General features: G+C 42.9%; 1 protein-coding gene across 1 annotated transcript in view; it reads right to left on the reverse strand.

Moving 5' to 3' along the window:
• Positions 1-18,494, reverse strand: part of itga9 (integrin, alpha 9) — a 389,128-nt gene that overhangs the window by 292,373 nt on the left and 78,261 nt on the right. Inside the window, exons 10-11 of the mRNA XM_048530144.2 lie at positions 8,725-8,830; positions 2,113-2,207 (exon numbers count right to left, since the gene is read on the reverse strand). Of these exons, the coding sequence (XP_048386101.1) occupies positions 2,113-2,207; positions 8,725-8,830 (201 nt within the window). The remainder of the gene's footprint in view (positions 1-2,112; positions 2,208-8,724; positions 8,831-18,494) is intronic.

Here is an 18,494-nt window from a genome sequence, read left to right on the forward strand (position 1 = left end):
TTACTCTGAAATTCAGAAATAATGAAGGGCACCAGGTACTCAGTGATTACATGCAAGCTTATATCTAAGGGGACAGAGACGTCAATTGGATAGAATCTAACTGGGATCAAGCACTTAAAGCTGTGTATTTAATGAAATGCTGATGCACGCAGATAAGCTGCCCAACACCAGAAGCCAGGAAGGTCAATACACTTTCCGAGGTCGGTGGCCTCGAATGCAAGGGGTTATTCTGCTGCGAGAGTCTGAATTTCTAATTCTGTTTTTAATTTAACCTATTTTTTTTAAACAGCCTGTTCAGAGATGTTATTACACAGCTCTGGACCAGGTGGGTGCTGAACCCAGGCTTCATGATCTAGGGATAGGGGTACTACAACTGAACCACAAGAGAGCCACGAATCTGAATGTTTAACATTGCCTAATTAACTTCTCCGGCCCATCATTCTTCTTGCCTCTTCTTAGTCCAGAAGATTGCACGCACAGTAACCGAAAACCTATCCATTCTCCCCTCAATTTACTGAAGGATTGGCTGTTCACAACTCTCTCAGATAGAGTATTCCATATGCTCACAACCCTCAGTAAAGATATTTCTCCTCATTTCAGTCCTAAACAGCCAATCTGTGACCCCTCATTCTAAAATCCAGCCAGGAAACATTCTACAAGCTTCTACACTGTAAAGCCTCGGACTTATTTTTACATTTCAATAAGATTAACACTCAGGTTTTCAAGCTCTAAGGACACAGAACTAATTTACTTAACATCTCTTCATTGGACAATCCCTTGTCCCTTGAATCATGCAAGTGAACTGAACTGAACTTGCTCCAATCCAACTACACTCTTCCTTTCTTACGAAACAAAAAAAAAATCCAGTCTTAAGCAGCTGTCAGGTTTTACACCAGCTGTATGGTACACTGGCTAAAATTGTTTCACTTCCTTTATAATTCATTCCTAAATACTGTAGCAGGGGCTGCACTTGTGCTCCTTAAGGTAAGTCACAACAGTGATATGAAAGATCCAGCAACTGCAGACAAGCTAAGTCAGAAGGTAGCAAAATCCAGAATGGACTGTGTGTCCAAACAGTACTTAATGGGAACTGGAGGGTCACCTAGCAGAACCCACTGGGAGGATTCCAAGAAATCTTGTAACTTGGATGAACACTGAGGAGAAGCAAAGTGAATTACTGATAGTTGTGGTATATACTGGTTTGGTCCCAGAAGAGATGAAGGATCCCTCAAGGTCAAATATCAGGAATCTGTTGGTTGAAACTAAAACTCAACAGGAAGTGATCTGTTGAGATTTTCAGATTTAAAATCCAACTTTTACATGAATTATACATTATGTTAATTTAGCAATCAATTTGTTTAATTCTTACATTAAAGACTTTGTTTAAAATGTGAAATCCTGTCTGTAACTACAGCAGTTCAAACTTCTTTTAAAAGTTAATGATGTGCCTTGAGATCATGACAATCAGAGGTGGAAAGTGGGGCACCTGCTCTGCATTCTGCCTGCTTCCATCTCCACCTTAAAGGCAAGGCTATCTCAGTGCTCCCGGAAAATCATGCCTCCCGAAACTGTGCAGACAGAGCTAAGAACAGGATGCGGGAACAGTCACAACACTAAGTTCCCACCTCTGAGATGAAAAGCAGGCCCTCAGGTCTGCCCAGATTCAGGCAGAACACATGAGGAAAGTCTGCCCTTCAAAATATTTCCTACTCAGTGCAAGGAGTAGTGTCACAAACTGTTGCCACTGGAAGTGGGTTTTTGACCTTTGTAGAGGTTGATGTGAAGTGGTAATGTTACTGGACAAGTAACCCCGAGGCTCAGGCTAATGTTCTGGAGAAATGAGTTTGAATCCTGCTATAGCAGTTGGTGGAAACTAATTCAACAAAAATCTGGAATGACAAACAATACTTGTCAGTTGGCTGCTCTGTAACCCTTGTTGTAAAATCCCATCTGGTTCATGTTGGGAAAGGAAATCTGATATTGGTACACAGTCTGGTTACATGTCACTCACAGCAATGTTCTCTGGGCAATTAGAGATGGACAATAAATGCCAGCCTAGCCATCAATGCTCAAATCCCACGAGAGAGTAAAAGCAAATCAATGAACAGTTACCATTGAGTATTTGGAGACTATCCCATTGGCATCTCCTTGGTAAATGTAGACAGCTCCTTGGTAATCATTTTCATTGGGTGCTCCAATTGCTACGTCTGAAAACAAAAACATACTTTCAGTAAGTGCTGGCAAATGGTTACTTTGGGATCAGTGTGGGAATAGGTTTTCTGACACAGAATGCAAACCTGATGATTTGTGGATTAGAATTTCCCCTTGTGGCTGTGGCATTAGACCGACTGACCGAGGATCTGTGATACTGGACCCATGGAGTCTGGCAGCTGTGGTAGTGGGCTTGGCGCTAGCAGATGTACAAGGTAATGAGAGGCACGGATAGAGTCGATAGCCAGAGACCTTTCCCCAGGGCAGGACTGACTGCCACGTGGGGTCATAGTTTTAAGGTGTTAGGAGGAAGGTATAGAGGAGACGTCAGATGGAGGTTCTTCACCCAGAGAGTTGTGAGCGCATGGAATAGTTTGCCAGTGGTATCCGTGGAAGCAGAGTCATTAGTGACATTTAAGCAACTGCTAGACATGCACATGGACAGCAGTGAATTGAGGGGAATGTAGGCTAGGTTATTTTATTTTTGGATTAGGAATATTCCATGGCACAACATCATGGGCCGAAGAGCCTGTACTGTGCTGTACTTTTCTATGTTCTATGTTCTATGTGGTTTAGATTCAAGCTGGTGCTGACCATGGTGCTCTAGGATTGGACCAATGCCTGGTAGCTATGACTCAGGTGGTAGCCCACTCTCCCCATTCTTAAGTGCAGGATTCATAAAAATAAATGGAATAGCTGAGCTGTTATACACCTGCCACCCAAATTTCCTGTATTTCCCTATTCTTAATGCATCTTTTCAATTTATCTTCAATTTCACTCTGAAACTGTCCAATCTAAACCTTTCATATGTACGTGGGGGATAAGTTAAAATTCGACAAGGAAGAGGACCTGGATAAAACATCAGAGATATAAAAGAAAGAGTAGAGGGATGAGGGAGACGTAAACAGATTAGGATAATCAGTAGTTGAGAACAAAATGGATTGTGCTGCATGAAATACAAAGCACTTTAGGGCGTACATGTAAATGGACAGACAATTACAAATTAGATGAACGATCTGCAGATATACATGATTACATGGGATTACATTAGCCCAGATATTCCCATAGTTAGACAACACTTGAATCAGTGTGGACTGGAATTGAGAGTCAGGACCTGCAAGAACCCTAGATGCAGCTGACTGCAAGGGAATTACCCGTGAAATTGAAGATTCCAGTGGGGAATTCCTTAGTGCCTGGAACACTGAAACAATCCTTTCAAGGTGGAGAGTTCGGGGTGCTCCACTTGCTTCGCGAACTTGCATGGAAGAGTTAGAAGATTAAACCCTCGCTAACTCTGAGTAACTGTTAAGCTGACCCTCAACAAATCACATAACTTCTACTCCTTGCCAGACCCCTTACACTCTGGGACGCTGATAATCATTGCCCACAGTTCAGCCTACCCCAACCTAGCACGGCTCCCTGTTTCCTACAGCCTGACAGTGCTCCCCTGCCATCAGCCTGAAGACCCAGGGCCTGACACTTCTTCCCACTGCTGCCCTCGAAAACTACTTCATCCCAACCAAACCCTGGTGAACCTAACCTAAGCACCCATCAATTACTTGGCACCCTACCTGTCTATCACCCAATCTACATGTCAACATGTTACTCTACTTACCGGGTACCCTACATGCCTGACAACCTAGCTATCAGGCACCCCTCGCACCCCACCACTTTGCATGATAACACCCTCACCAATAGCCACACTTCCCTTACATATTTACACTTCCACAGCAGGTGTCCAAGTGTCTGGCTGTGCTAAGACATTTAAATGTCAGAACACAGTGCAGTGACTGCTGTGAAAGGGGACAAGGTTTAACTCCTGAGGCAAATGGAAACTAACCTCTGGTGAAATTATAGTACGTAAATAATAGGGCCTGGGTCAAACAAAGGCAGGAATGGAAACCTATCCCTAGATACAGTGTATTTCAGAGGGAAAGTGAAGGGATAAAAACAGTGGAATGAATGGTGGGATATTATTCAACTGATAACAGACACAGAAGGGGTTGATGTGCATGAAGATTCAAAGGCAGGAATGATAGTTACACTTGTGGGCAAGCTGTTATCAGTGTGTTATTACTGTTAACCAAATAACGGCAAGATGGAGCAGATCTCAAAGCAAAATTCAGGAAAAATTAAAGGCAGCAGAATAATGTTAAAAGCAGTCTTCAATGTAATGGATAAGAAGGGGATAAATTCTTGAAGTGTGTACATAAGAACTTCCATCATTTTTTGGACCTCGTTACATAGAAAAACACTAAGGTATACCCCAATGGAAGTGTTATGGAAAGGGACAATAAACAATGCAAAATGATGAGCTTCAACTGGAAGAGGGATAATTTCAGTCGGTCACTGAGAAATCTGTTCCAGAAACACAGATTAGCAAGTAAATTGTTAAATGAGTACTGCAGGGCAAGGAGATGATAGTTCAGATATAGACCAGATAGGTTTCAGTGAGGGAGCAGAGAAAGTTGTTGACCTGAAACAATAACGCTGTTTCTCTATCCGTGGGCAGTGCCAGTGTATTCAAAATATCCTCTTTTTGTCTCAGCGTAGAGACCTATTTTATTTTGTATTGGACTGTGGACCTTACCCTTTCTACTATTCGACATGGGTTAAAAACAGTTTGATTTAAAAATTATTTTGCAGATGGCATGTATATTCTTTGAATTTGAATGAGACACAGTCAGGTAAAATGGTGTAATTTGGTGACTTCATCAATTGTTCACATGTGTGATGACGCTGGGATTCATGGGGTTTGACCCTCAGCACATTACCCCAGTAACTTGTGGCGATGTGTGGGAGCTCTTGGCCGGGATTTTTTCGTAAAAAGAGAGTGCAGAATTTCCTTTAGTGTAGTTATACCAAGCGGCAAGGCCAAAACAATCAATGATGGTATCTTCATACCAAATCGTCCTCCTACTAGCCCATCTTGACCTCATCATACAAGTTCTTCTGATTTAGAAGCTGCTTTCTTCTTCTCCTTTCTTGCCCAAATCTTGATATTGTGCCTCTCTCCTCTCAGACATCAAGAAGTGCATCCCAACACAAAGATAACAGTGATGGAACTTGATTTTACACTTACAGCCAGATAGCAGCATGGTCCACCACTTGGAGGATGTCACTGAAGATGGATCAACACATAAGGACACATTGGGCACAACTGGTCCAAAACCAGGTCAGGCGTAAGGATAACGCAGCTGACCAACTTTGCTGCCAAAGGCTTGGGCAAGGATTTGAAAGAAGAGCCTAAAGAAGAAGGCTAATTGGTATTCTCATTGGAATCAGGAAGACCATGTTAAATCTCATGTGGTATGGTGGAGTCCAGCACTGACATGGCTTGTTCAGAATTTCCTTAAGAGGAAGTAATGGCCAAGCACTGGGGGCCAGCCATAATGTAGCATCTACTGGCTGGTGTCACAGCTTTTGTGCAGCGTATGTAGCAGTCACCTGGCATCTGAACTGTGTCATGCTATGTCAGGCTGCTCAACCTGCCCGGGGTTTACAGTTTGCAATAGGCTTGAAAGGTATCACAGCTGCCTAGGAATTTGCCCCCCAACACTTCATTAGGATTGTCGGTTCCCAACTGCAATGGCAGTGGCTCACTAAAAGGCAAAGGTGAAAGGTGAAAGGCAATCTCTCAAGAGTGATCCTTCCACCCCTCCCACTCAGTCAATGCCTGCCAACCAGTTAGCCGGAATGGCTCCCACCCATGCCAGGATGGTTTGATGTTTGAAGCGAACCCTCCAAGAGCCGGAGTTGCTCGCCATGTAAAGTTTTCTGTCACACCACTCCCTGTGGACATTTACAACTTAAAATGAATATTGAAAGATTCAACACTGCTAGAATCCTTGTAATGGCTAGGAAAATGAAAACAGCAACTAATCTGCGAGTGATTGGGGATTCATTTCAATGGTGGCAGGGTGAGGGAAGCCTCTTTTGTAGCTGAGTATATGTTCAACCACATGAGGTTAAGGGAGGACATTCCTTTGTGCAACAAGTTCTGACATGGCACTGATGGTGCCGAAGAAGTACTGCATTCTCACTGGCGTTATGATTTGCCTGTGTGATGATGCTGTCACTTTAAGAGGCTATTTTCTCCTGCTTTTTTTTGTAGAAAGGCTGTAAGGCAGAGGTGCAGAATAGTCTCTAAGAAAATAAACAATATCTGACACCATGGAGCCTTCTTTTCAGTTGCAACAATTGAAGCAGCTTGTGTGCATCCAGCTCTCACAGACCAGCTTTCCAGTTTTTTTTTAATTTTTAGATTTAGAACAGAAGCCTTTGGGGTCTCAAAAACATTAGACGCTTCAGTGACTATCTTCTGGCTGCTATTCACTCTGAATTTTATCTTGATGTTTTTTCCTCCTGAATTGGAGAACTGCATGTCAGAATCTATCTGAATTTGGGATTTGTTTTTTGCCAAGGGATGTGTCTATGAGATGTTACTACATTCGAACAGTTAATTAGTAATAGGTACTATTACTCATTTAAATTTTCTAATAACTAAGTTATTCTAAACTCCTCCTTCTTCCATTTGCATTTTAACTATAGTGTTTAATTAAACTATGTTTCGCTTAACATTAAGCAGTTTGACCAGTTGTATTGCATCAGAACATGACACTTCTCACCTACCTTAAAATAAGAAAACGTTTGGGTCTTGTAAACCTTCTTAAAATATATTGAGGGTGTCTGATCTGGTCCATGACACCTGGAATGCACACTTCCGACAAACATTCATCATTCACATATTCATACCCTGGCAAATTTGCATCCCGTGTGATTCACCCCAACAGTGTATGCTCTCACAGTGAACGCTAGTTTCAAAGTAGCCTTTTTGTATAACCCCATGAGATAGTTACTATTTTAGCCCACTGGCGTTAGAAGTAAACAGTAAAGGCAGAGTCAAGATAAATGGCAGGTTCATAAAACAGGACAGGATCAAACAGAAGAACTGAGAAAAGAAGTGAAGCACAAAGAGAATTATGGAAAAACATAACTGGATAAACCAAAGGGAAGGCTAAACTCTTTTATATACAAAGGAATCTAAAAACAACAGCGAAATAAAGGATGCGGCTGGTTAAGGTCCGAAGAGGAAATTTTGTTGAGCAGTGGTTAGGCGTCAGATACTATATCAGAACATAGTGCCTTTCTTCACAAAAGTTGATGCTGCCAAAAATCAGTCACAGATGAATGGTAGGCTAATTACATTATATAAAAATAGGTAAAACATAGCCACTTAGTGCATCGGCACAGCCCAGAAATGGAAAAGTCATTCAGCGCAGACATGATCTGTGCTTCTTCAGAGAAGGAACGGTAGAAAAATCAGAGGCGGTCACAACCTTTCAAACCACCTTGGATATGAAAATGATGCCAGAGGATTGCAGGATTGCAAACATTGCACAACTGTTCAAAACCAAAAAGGGATAAATAAATTCAGTAACGAGATCAGTCAGTTTGATGTGCATTGGGAAAATTTCTGGAAACAACTGAAGACTGTAACTTGGAAAAACTACACAAGAGAAGCCAATATTGTTCTTCTCAGAAAAGAGAGAGATAACGGAAAATTTAGGAGAAGTTATCAAGGATTTTGAGGCAGTAAATAGATAGGAGAACTGGAGGGCCCTTGTGGGAACGTTCTTACCTCTGATCTGCAGAGGCGTGGGTTCAAGACTCACCTGCTCTAGCAGCGTGTAATTACATCTCAGAGCAGGCTGACATAAAATAAAGAGAAATTGTTCCCTCTGCCAGGAGGACTGTCAGAATTTTAACATATTTGGTTCAAGATCTAATGGGAAATGAGGCTGTTTTTGATTTAAGCATGAAGTGGTTCTGATTTGAAATGTATCATCTGAAGGGTGATGGTAGCCATAGTCAACAGTAACTTAATAAGTTGGATACATACTTGAAAAGGAACGTGTTGGGGAAAAGGGTGAGAGACTAGTTCTCTACTGAAGGAAATCTATTTGATCTTAATGTAGGATGGAAAGATTTCCCTTGTGTTAGATGATTACATGATCTTAGGTCCCCCTTTTCAAAATTGAGGGCAGCTTTTTATAATTACTTTTATATGGGCTCACAAGTTCCGAAAAGGCTAGTTCTCTAGCAAATCAGATCGCTAGTTATTAAACATGAACACAAAACTTGAATATTACAGATGTTTAAAATATGAAATAAAAACAGTGTGTTGGCAATATTGAGCACAATTCTGATGTATGGAAAAGTCTATTTTTCTCTCTGCAGATACTGCAAAAGATGCTGAGTATTTTCAGCATTTCATATTTCATTCAGCGTGTTAAAGATTGACATGGTCAAACATTAATGTAAAAGTCACACTTCAAACAAATTGAGTAAAATCATGTAAGCTTTGTTGTTTATGTCAGTCACCATGACTAGTCGACATCTAATGTCTTCTTCACATTTTAACATGATAAAGATGGCACACAGTGGGAACAGGTAAACAGCTGTTAAAATAATTTGACAAAATTAGAAGGGAATGTATAAGGAGACACTGACCTGAAAACCCATCATCATCTATATCACCCAGAGATCCAATGCTATCTCCAAAGTGAGCATTGTACATGCCATCACCTCTTAAAATCTGCTGTTCTTCCAGTGCCGCCTATAGACAAGAAATAAGGAGTGTTGAGCAAATCTTCTACTCTGGCCTGATTCACTTCAGTTTTTTGTAGACTAATTTTCAACAAAAGGTTAAAAGGACTTTATTCCTATACTCAAAAATGCTTCCCATTAACATGTCAAATTTGCTTCGGTCCATTTATTTGAAACTTTAGATTGACTTTGTGTCAGGTGTGCAAAACAGCATTTTCCCAAAATTTGACACCCACACCCGACTCATGACTGACTGTGCCTGGATCTTTAGGATTTTATGCATTGTTATGCTCACAGTGAAGTTTATAAGCCATCCTGGAATGCAGGAGAGGTGTGGGGGCATAGAGGCAGGGTGGTTAGAAGGCCCATCTCAGCAGATCCTGCATTCGCCCTCATAACTCTTTGCCACCTCATGTGTACTGCCTAGCTACTCATCCAATATCCACTAGCTATATTCTAAGGAGCCGTGCAGTACCAGTGGAAAATATTTTAAACGCCGGAGTTAAAAAATTCATTGACAAGTGAGTTAGTTTCTCACTCAGAAATCTGCATTCACACCGCAAATAAAAATCTGCAACCCTATAGGAAAGAAAAGTTTAATCTCTTGAGTGACTACCCCTTGAGCAATTGCATCAAAACACCCCCATCTGATAAAAGACAATAGACAATAGACAATAGGTGCAGGAGTAGGCCATTCGGCCCTGTGAGCCAGCACCACCATTCATTATGATCATGGCTGATCATCCACAATCAGTATCCTGTTCCTGCCTTATCCCCATAACCCTTGATTCCAATATCTTTAAGAGATCTATCTCTAAGATAGCAGAAACTGCAGATGGTGGAGAATCTGACAGGCTTGGGGACCGCTTTGCAGAACACCTATGGTCGTTTCGCACTAAACAACTGCACCTCCCAGTCGCGAACCATTACAGCTCCCCCTCCCATTCTGCAGACGGCATGTCCATCCTGGGCCTCCTGCAGTGTCACAATGGTGCCACCCAAAGGTTGCAGGAACAGCAACTAATATTGTGCTTGGGAACCCTGCAGTCCAATGGTATCACTGTAGATTTCACAAACTTCAAAATCTTTCCTCCCGCTACCGCATCCCAAAACCAGCCCAGCTCATCCCTACCTCCCTGACCTGTTCTTCTTCCCATCTATCCCCTCCTCCCACCCCAAGCCCCAACCCCATCTCCAACCTACTAACCTTATCCCGCCTCCTTTACCTGTCCATCCTCCCTGGACTGACCTATCCCCTCCCTAACTCCCCACCTACACTCACCTTTACTGGCTCCATCCCCACCTCTTTGACCTGTCTGTCTCCTCTCCACCTATCTCCTCCTCTATCCATCTTCGATCCACCTTCCCCTTTCTCCCTATTTATTTCAGAGCCCCCTTCCCCTCCCCCATTTCTGAAGAAGGGTCTAGGTCCTAAATGTCAGCCTTCCTGCTCCTCTGATGCTGCTTGGCCTGCTGTGTTCATCCACACCTTGTTATCCCATCTGATGAGATCAAGCTATTACGAGATTTTGGAACTCAGACATGCACTCTTAATAGCTACATCTGTCAAACTAAACTATGACAGCCACATGACCCTGAAATTGTAAGAACGGATGGTGTTATAGCTCTCTTTCAAAGCAGGCTGCCTGTCAATCAATAAAGTTGGGAAAAGGTGCTTCATTTCTCTTCATGTTCAATAGCAGAGGATTTCTTTTGCAAAATCAGAGCTACTATACACGGAAATCACAGGCTGCATGTCACAGGAAGGTTTACCAAATCATTTTTCTACCTTTTTGAACGCATTGTGGCACCTTTCCCAAAATAAAACTTATGCTGATGTACGTCAACATTGACGGCAGGCTTATCAGCATGGGTCAACTTGGCTTTGCAGCACAATGCCCTGCAATCAATCATTACATTAAAAGTACATTTATGTGACTAGACACCATTCAATAGGGACACTGGAAGATGTAGATACAGTTCAGACTTAGCCTCAGAATGTTCCCACTGCTCAGTTGGCTTCCTGCCGCAGTCAGAGGCTTTTGAAGGTGGCACTTTTTTCTGAGATTCCAAGCCCAGGGCAGCACATAAAAATAATGAGCAGAAAGAAATGCAATTTTCCAGCGGTGCAAACAAAGCGACACGGCCCGCAGAAACGCAAATGCACTCCAGGCTCTCCAAGCTTCTAAAAGTCACAGAAAAATGATGTATGGGTGGGAAGGTACATAAAAAATTATTTGCCTCTAAAAGAAAAATCATCTGCATTTTGTCAGCCAAATCCTTCCTCCATTTGGAGACAAAAATCAAGCCCTGATCTTTACAGAACCAAGAACAACAAATTCAATTCTACTTTAGCTGTGACTTAGTTGGTTGAACTCTCACTTCTAGGTCAGAATATTTTATGTTCAAGTCCCATACAAGATATCTGAACATAAGCATCTACCGTGGCAATGAAGTGCAAGCATCCAGAGAAAGGGATGCACTATCAAAGTTTCAATCTTTGAATCAAACTTCAAACTAAGGCCCAGATTAATCTCTCAAATGGGCAGAAATAATGCCTACTTTAAAGAATGCGACAGCATTCCTGAGTAATCTAACCACTATGTATCCCTCAATCAACATAAAGAAGATTATCTAGTCATTATCAAAGGTTGGATTTAATCCTACTGTCAGTAAAACAGGAAGCTGGCACAAGCCTACAGCCCAAAACACTTAAGGAAGCAGCCCTAAAAATATTGGTTGAGCTAGTTGTCATCTTCCAAAATTCTGCAGTCTCTGCAAACTTTCTACGGATTGGTGGATAACCATTTCACCTTCCATTGAAGAAGGGAAGCAGGAAAATATAGAACATAGAACATAGAAAAGTACAGCACAGAACAGGCCCTTCGGCCCACGATGTTGTGCCTTGGAATAATCCTAAACCAAAAGTAAAATAACCTAACCTACATTCCCCTCAATTCACTGCTGTTCATGTGCATGTCTAGCAGTCGCTTAAATGTCACCAGTGACTCCGCTTCCACGACTACCACTGGTAAACTATTCCATGCGCTCACAATTCTCTGGGTGAAGAACCTCCCTCTGATGTCTCCTCTATACCTTCCTCCTAACACCTTAAAACTCTGACCCCTCGTGGCAGTCAGTCCTGCCCTGGGGAAAGGTCTCTGGCTATTGAAAATAAAACCCAGGAACTGTACAGCAGACAGCCAGATGTCAGACATGGAAAAAATACATTACAAAAGATTTAATGCTGAGCATGTGGAAATCAGAGTCAGGATCAATGGAATCAGCATGGATTTACAAAAGGGAAATAATGCTTGACAAATCAATTGGAAATCTTTGAGTCCTTCAAACTACAGATGTGTTGAAGGGGAAAATTGTATGGGGCAATGGGGAAACAGCATGGAATGGGATTAATTACTGAACTCCACCTCTAATTTATAGATTTAATGAGAGTAAACTAGAGGATATGGTTAATTCGTGCTTTAAGAAGGCTTTCAGTAAAGTCCCACCGGAAAAATGAGGCATATTGATTGGAGGTACTGCATTAAAACATACAGAAAACTGTTTCTTGTCTGCTACTAACCAAGATTAGGAATAATCAGGTATTATTCCAAGTGACAGGCAGTACCTAGTGGGTTACTGCAGGGATCAGTCCTCGAACCCCAGCTTCGCAATATCTACTAAAGATTTAGATGAGGGAATTAAATATCCCCAAATCTGCAAATGAGGCAATGATAAACTTGGAGGGTGAGCTGAGAGACAGATTCAGAGATGCTTCAGTATGATTTGGACAAGCTGAGTGTGTAGATACATGCATGGCAGATGCAATATAATGAGGATATTTGTGAGGTTATCCACTTTGAGAGCAAAAACAGGAAGGTGGATTATCATCTGGATATTTTCTGAATTCTTACAATTTTGACTTTTAGTAGCAGGAAAACCCACAGAAAGATGTTTGGCTCTTAAGGGCCCTTAACAATTGATGGGCAATAAATATTTGCCTAGTCAGCAAATATGTGTATTCAATGAATTTTAAAAAATTCTAAGCACCACACTTTAGGAAGGATGTCAAAGCTCTGGACAGCTTTTGAAGGAACTTACTAGAACAACACCAGGATGAGGGGATTTAATTACACAGAAAAGCTGAAGTGGACTGTGGGAAATTAAAAAAAATACTTGATAGAAGTTTACAAAATCATGAATGATTTTGATAGCTAAAATAAGGAGAAACTATGTTGAGAGGAAGAAAGACCTCAGAGAACAGAGGACTGAGGTGATTAAACAAACAAACCAGAAGCAAAAACATGGGAACATTTTTTTAACACAATATGTTGTTGAGGTCTGGAAAATACTACATAAAGGGTGATGGCAGTAGTTTCAACAGTAACATTAGAAAGAAAAAATACATGTGTATTGATGCAGACAATTTTATAGGACAATGGGGAAAGGGATTGGGGCTAATTAACTCCACCCACAGGCATGATTGGCCAGATGAACACTTTCAACACTGTATTGCCAAAAAGTGTGATTCACAGAGACACAAATACATATCTCAAATAGCAGGTTTGCTTGGAATAGCCAAAAACAAGAAAAATACTGTAGATGCTAGAGATCTGAAAGAAACACGGAAAATGCTGGAGAAACTCAGAAGGTCTGGCAGTATACATGGAGAAAATAAAGTCAGAAGTCACATGACATCAGGTTGAGGTCCCACAAGATAACTTGAAATCACAAAGGCTCCAAGCGCTGCTCCATCATCAGGTTCATCTGTTCCCATGTTGTATGTGTCCCTGCACCTCCTGAACCAATAACAGAACATCAAACACGCCAAGTGCCGGTTCAAGCACAGTGACACGGACCGGGTACCGGATCACAGCGCGGTGGCACGGACCGGGTACCGGATCACCGCGCGGTGGCACGGACCGGGTACCGGATCACCGCGCGGTGGCACGGACCGGGTACCGGATCACCGCGCGGTGGCACGGACCGGGTACCGGATCACCGCGCGGTGGCACGGACCGGGTACCGGATCACCGCGCGGTGGCACGGACCGGGTGCCGGATCACCGCGCGGTGGCACGGACCGGGTGCCGGATCACAGCGCGGTGACACGGACCGGGTGCCGGATCACAGCGCGGTGACACGGACCGGGTGCCGGATCACAGCGCGGTGACACGGACCGGGTGCCGGATCACAGCGCGGTGACACGGACCGGGTGCCGGATCACAGCGCGGTAACACGGACCGGGTACCGGATCACAGCGCGGTGACACGGACCGGGTACCGGATCACAGCGCGGTGACACGGACCGGGTACCGGATCACAGCACGGTGACACAGACCAGGTGTCGGATCACAGCCTGGTGACACAGACCAGGCACCAGATCACTGCGCGGTGACACAGAACAGGTGCTGGATCACTGCGCGGTGACACAGACCAGGTACCAGATCACAGCATGGAGCCAGAAATCCCGCAGCAGCTGGTCCACATCCTGAAGGCCCCATATTTAAAGGGCAGATCGCTCTCCTTTACAGCTGTACTTCTGTTTGCTGGGTTTCTCAGGAAGGATTTGATGGCACATTGGATCAGGGGCACATTCAACCTGCCAGGTATTGTGGGGCAAAACAGAAGCAGCTAACAGAGCTGCTAGATGTTTGCAGTAGACACAATCGGCTGATGAAAGGAATCTATTCACAAGACTGTTGTTCCGTAAGCATGCTGGTGATTATCATGGAGAGGTCCAGGAGACCACACTACACATGGTAGACGTCCACACAATCCTGCAGACCACAGTTGGCATCATGACCTCATGGCAGGCATGGGCCAGGTAAAAAGAGATTCTCGGTGTAGCTCAATGAAAGGAATGCAAAGAGGTGACATCTTGCACCAAGACAGCAGGGGAATTATAGCCTGCCACACTTGACAATTCTTCTGACAATACTAAATGCACTGAGGAGTTCCTGAGCTTCCCTACCAACAAACTCAATTCCTACAGTAGCAGTGAGCACAGAGGATCCTATTACTTGCCACTTGCATTAATCAGAGGGAACAAATTTCCCAGGCGGGAAGGAACTGACTTTATTAGAGCAGGGGTCAGTTATAGAAAGTCTGTCATTGAGAAAGTGCTGAGGGAGCAAAAAGTGGACTTTGGACAAAGAGGATGTAATGATAACATTAGTTATCGCAAGACTGAAGCCCAGATAAAGGACAATATACTGCTGACATTTTGCAAAGCTAGAAGATTATTGATTGCCTATGCAATTAGAGACAAACAGCTAGATAAGTTGGAAAGAACAGGAACAATTAAAAGGGTGAAATGTTGTGAAGATCACCTCAGACAGGAGATTTTACCACTCTGTGATAAAACATAAGAAGTGAGTTCTTCAGTGGAAGGACAACAGTACCTTATTTGACTGGTAGCTATAGCAAGTGACTAAATGTTGAGTTAATACTCACCATCACAAATGCTAAAATTATTTGAGATCTGAGCAGGTTGAGATCTGCTGACAACCATGATAGGCTTTCTGACTTTGAGTCCGCATAAAATAACATTGCATGATGAAGAATCTAGGCCCAATACATCAGCCTTCCAGCTCCTCTGATGCTGCTCGGCCTGCTGTGTTCATCCAGCTCTGCACCTTGTTATCTCAGATTCTCCAGCATTTGCAGTTTCTACTATCACTAAAATAAACCCAGTAGCTCTGCTTAAGGAAGCAAGGCAAGGTAAAGCAGGGATGCTGTAGGCATCCAGCTTAGAATGAGAAAGCACAATGACAGCAAGTGAAGAACCAACAAATGCTGCCTGGTTCAGTCAATGATCTGGGACCGTGTTCCTGAGACAACAGTGTCCTCACTGCAGCATTACAATGAGAGTTGGCAGTGCTGCCGTGATTCAGTACTCAAGTGCAGAAACATCCTGTACATGGAGATTTTTTTTTTCCCTACAGTGTGGAAACAGGCCTTTCGGCCCAACAAGTCCACACTGCCCCTTGAAGCATCCCACCCAGACCCATCCCCCTATAACCCACACACCCTTAAGGTTCTTAAAGGTGCCTTAAAGGTTCCTGAAGCCTGCCACACAGTGAGTGCCAATGTCTCTTAACATGGAGTGGATGTGTCTATTGCACACAGTGTGTGTCCTGAGATGTTAAGTGTCCAACATGGATTTCCCTCAGAGCAAGCGGTGAGCTGAAGTCATCAGGGACCCTAGGATCTAATTGCTCTCAATTCCCATGCTTATCATTGTTTTGGCAACTTTATAAGCCTGTTATTTTGATCTAATGCAATTTTAGCATCTATTGTTCACCATGTTTGGATCACCTTTCCTTCTCCGTTTTTGTGCTTCAAAAGGTTTGTAAAATTTATTATAAAGTATGTACTGATGATCTAAAAGCTAACCATTGTTACCTTCCAATTTGTAGGAACCAATCCACATTCTATAGAATATTGGAAGATTTACCACAACCAACTCGCCCATCAAAGACGTGAACAAGGGCAAGTGAGAAGGTAAAGCCTTCCCTGGTGATTACTGCCTGTTCCTTATTACATGCACACCTACTTTTCCAATTTATACCATGTCCTACACTACAAGTATTGTCTGCTCGCCTAGAAACAGCACCTAGCATTGTTTACTTCCCTTTGCTGTTTCTTAGCTCCACCCAAACTGATCAAACACCTTGGTCCTTTGATCCAAGATCCTCTCTCACAATGTATGGATCTCATCCTTTCAGTAACAGTGCTATCCCATCTCCTTTGCCTTTCTGCCATTCCTTCCCAAACATTGAATACCCTTGAACACTCATTTACCAGCCTTGTTCACATCGCAGTATGTCACCATTTGTAATTAGGTCATATTTATTTCCATTTGTGCCATTGATTCATCTATCTTTGTGTGAATGTTGTGTGCACACAGAGTATGTTTAATTCACCGTTTTACTGCTTTTGCAACCACTAGACTTATCTACTGGAATGAACTTAAGCTTGTACACTCTGTCTGTCCCTGTCACACTCAGATTATCAATCCCTGATTGTTACTTGTTCTGCTACCTTGACCTCTCTTCGATTCGCAGAATTTCCTTTCCTTGACATCTTGAGTTCTGAGGAAGGATCACCGAACCCAAAGCATTAACTTTGATCTTTTATTTCCTCACAAATGCTGCCAGACCTGCTGAGCTTTTCCAGAAACTTCCATTTTTGTTCCTGACCTCACTGTTTTGTTTAAAGCCATCTCTAGACATTCTATTATTATTACAATTTGTCAGATCCATCAGACTCAGCACGGTTCAAGTGAAGGTCACCATAAGCTACAGATCCCATTTTCCCCTTGTAATGGCGCAGTACCTCATTAATCAAACCTCACTTCTCCTACACTCTAATCTTTCAACTCGAATCTTAATTACCCTATGCCAATTTGCTCATACAGCAGGTAATAACGCAGAGGGTCATATCTTCACTGTTCTGCTTTATAATTTCGCCACAGCTGCTCACACACCTTCAGCAGAACAGCTTTCCTAGCCCCATCAATGTTGTTGCCAGCTAAATGCACAAAACAGCTGGATTCTCCCTGTCCCACAGCAATTTCCTCTGCAGTATTGATACCCTGCAGCTATCCAGGACAAAGGAGCACACAGTGAACTACTGCCATTGTGCCATAACCTCTCTCCTTTTTTTTAAGGAAGGCAACCTTTGAAGTGCCCTCTCCTTCAGGACTCAGATATGTAATAGCACTGTAAGAACCCATTCAGCCGCACACTGCCTGCCTAAGTACTAAACAAATGCTTCTGATTAGGGATAATGGGAACTGCAGATGCTGGAGAATCCAAGATAATAAAGTGTGAAGCTGGATGAACACAGCAGGCCAAGCAGCATCTCAGGAGCACAAAAGCTCTGTTTAGGCATAGGCTGTCTCAGAGCCTCTCTCTTCAATGAGTGAGATTTCTGTATTCAAACTCCAACACAGATGCCTGACCAAAGGAAATGTAGCTCCCTCTGACTCAGTGCTTGTGATCAAGACAGCTCTCTTGAGCTGTGGGAGCCACATTTAAGTTACCAGTGTTCAATGAGCAGGTTCGTGCAGGCACAGGTGACTGAAATCAATCCGATTGCACAGGGGAAGCTGCATTAAATACTGGCTAATAATATTTCAATCGCAAGTGTCCATTTTGCAAAAAAATTGTGATGTCCCTGCCCCAAACAGGCGAGTTTCCTAAATCTTTATCTTCTCGATGCTGACGTAATCAGGAGTTACTTTCCCCACTGCCAGAGTTCTGATGCCAGACCTCCCGCATGATTCTCTGAGCCACCCACTAACTTGCCTACTCTAACAAGCTCCACACCAAATCCAGCTTCACAAGGTTCTGCTGTATTTTGGATTTTGCTGCAGATTAGATGATGCGATGTTGCCTCTCTGCAACATTGACTACTTTTCAAAAGAAATTGACTGACTTCAGGATGCCCTAAAGTCAGGCAAGCATTTCTGTCATTCAGTTCAGTCAGTAAGAAGCTATCAGTTCCTAACAGAGCCAAGCAGTGATACAATATACTTCTAAAGAGGGCAGGATTGAAATATTTGCACTTCAATGATAATTTGTTTCTTCATCCTTCCTGAAAATATTCCCTTGAGCTGTGGGAAATGGGCCAGTAGCAATGAACTGCAGAAAGTTTGCGGGAAGGATGG

Source organism: Stegostoma tigrinum, chromosome 5 (genome assembly GCF_030684315.1).
Source record: "Stegostoma tigrinum isolate sSteTig4 chromosome 5, sSteTig4.hap1, whole genome shotgun sequence".
Classification (NCBI taxonomy): Eukaryota; Metazoa; Chordata; class Chondrichthyes; order Orectolobiformes; family Stegostomatidae; genus Stegostoma; species Stegostoma tigrinum.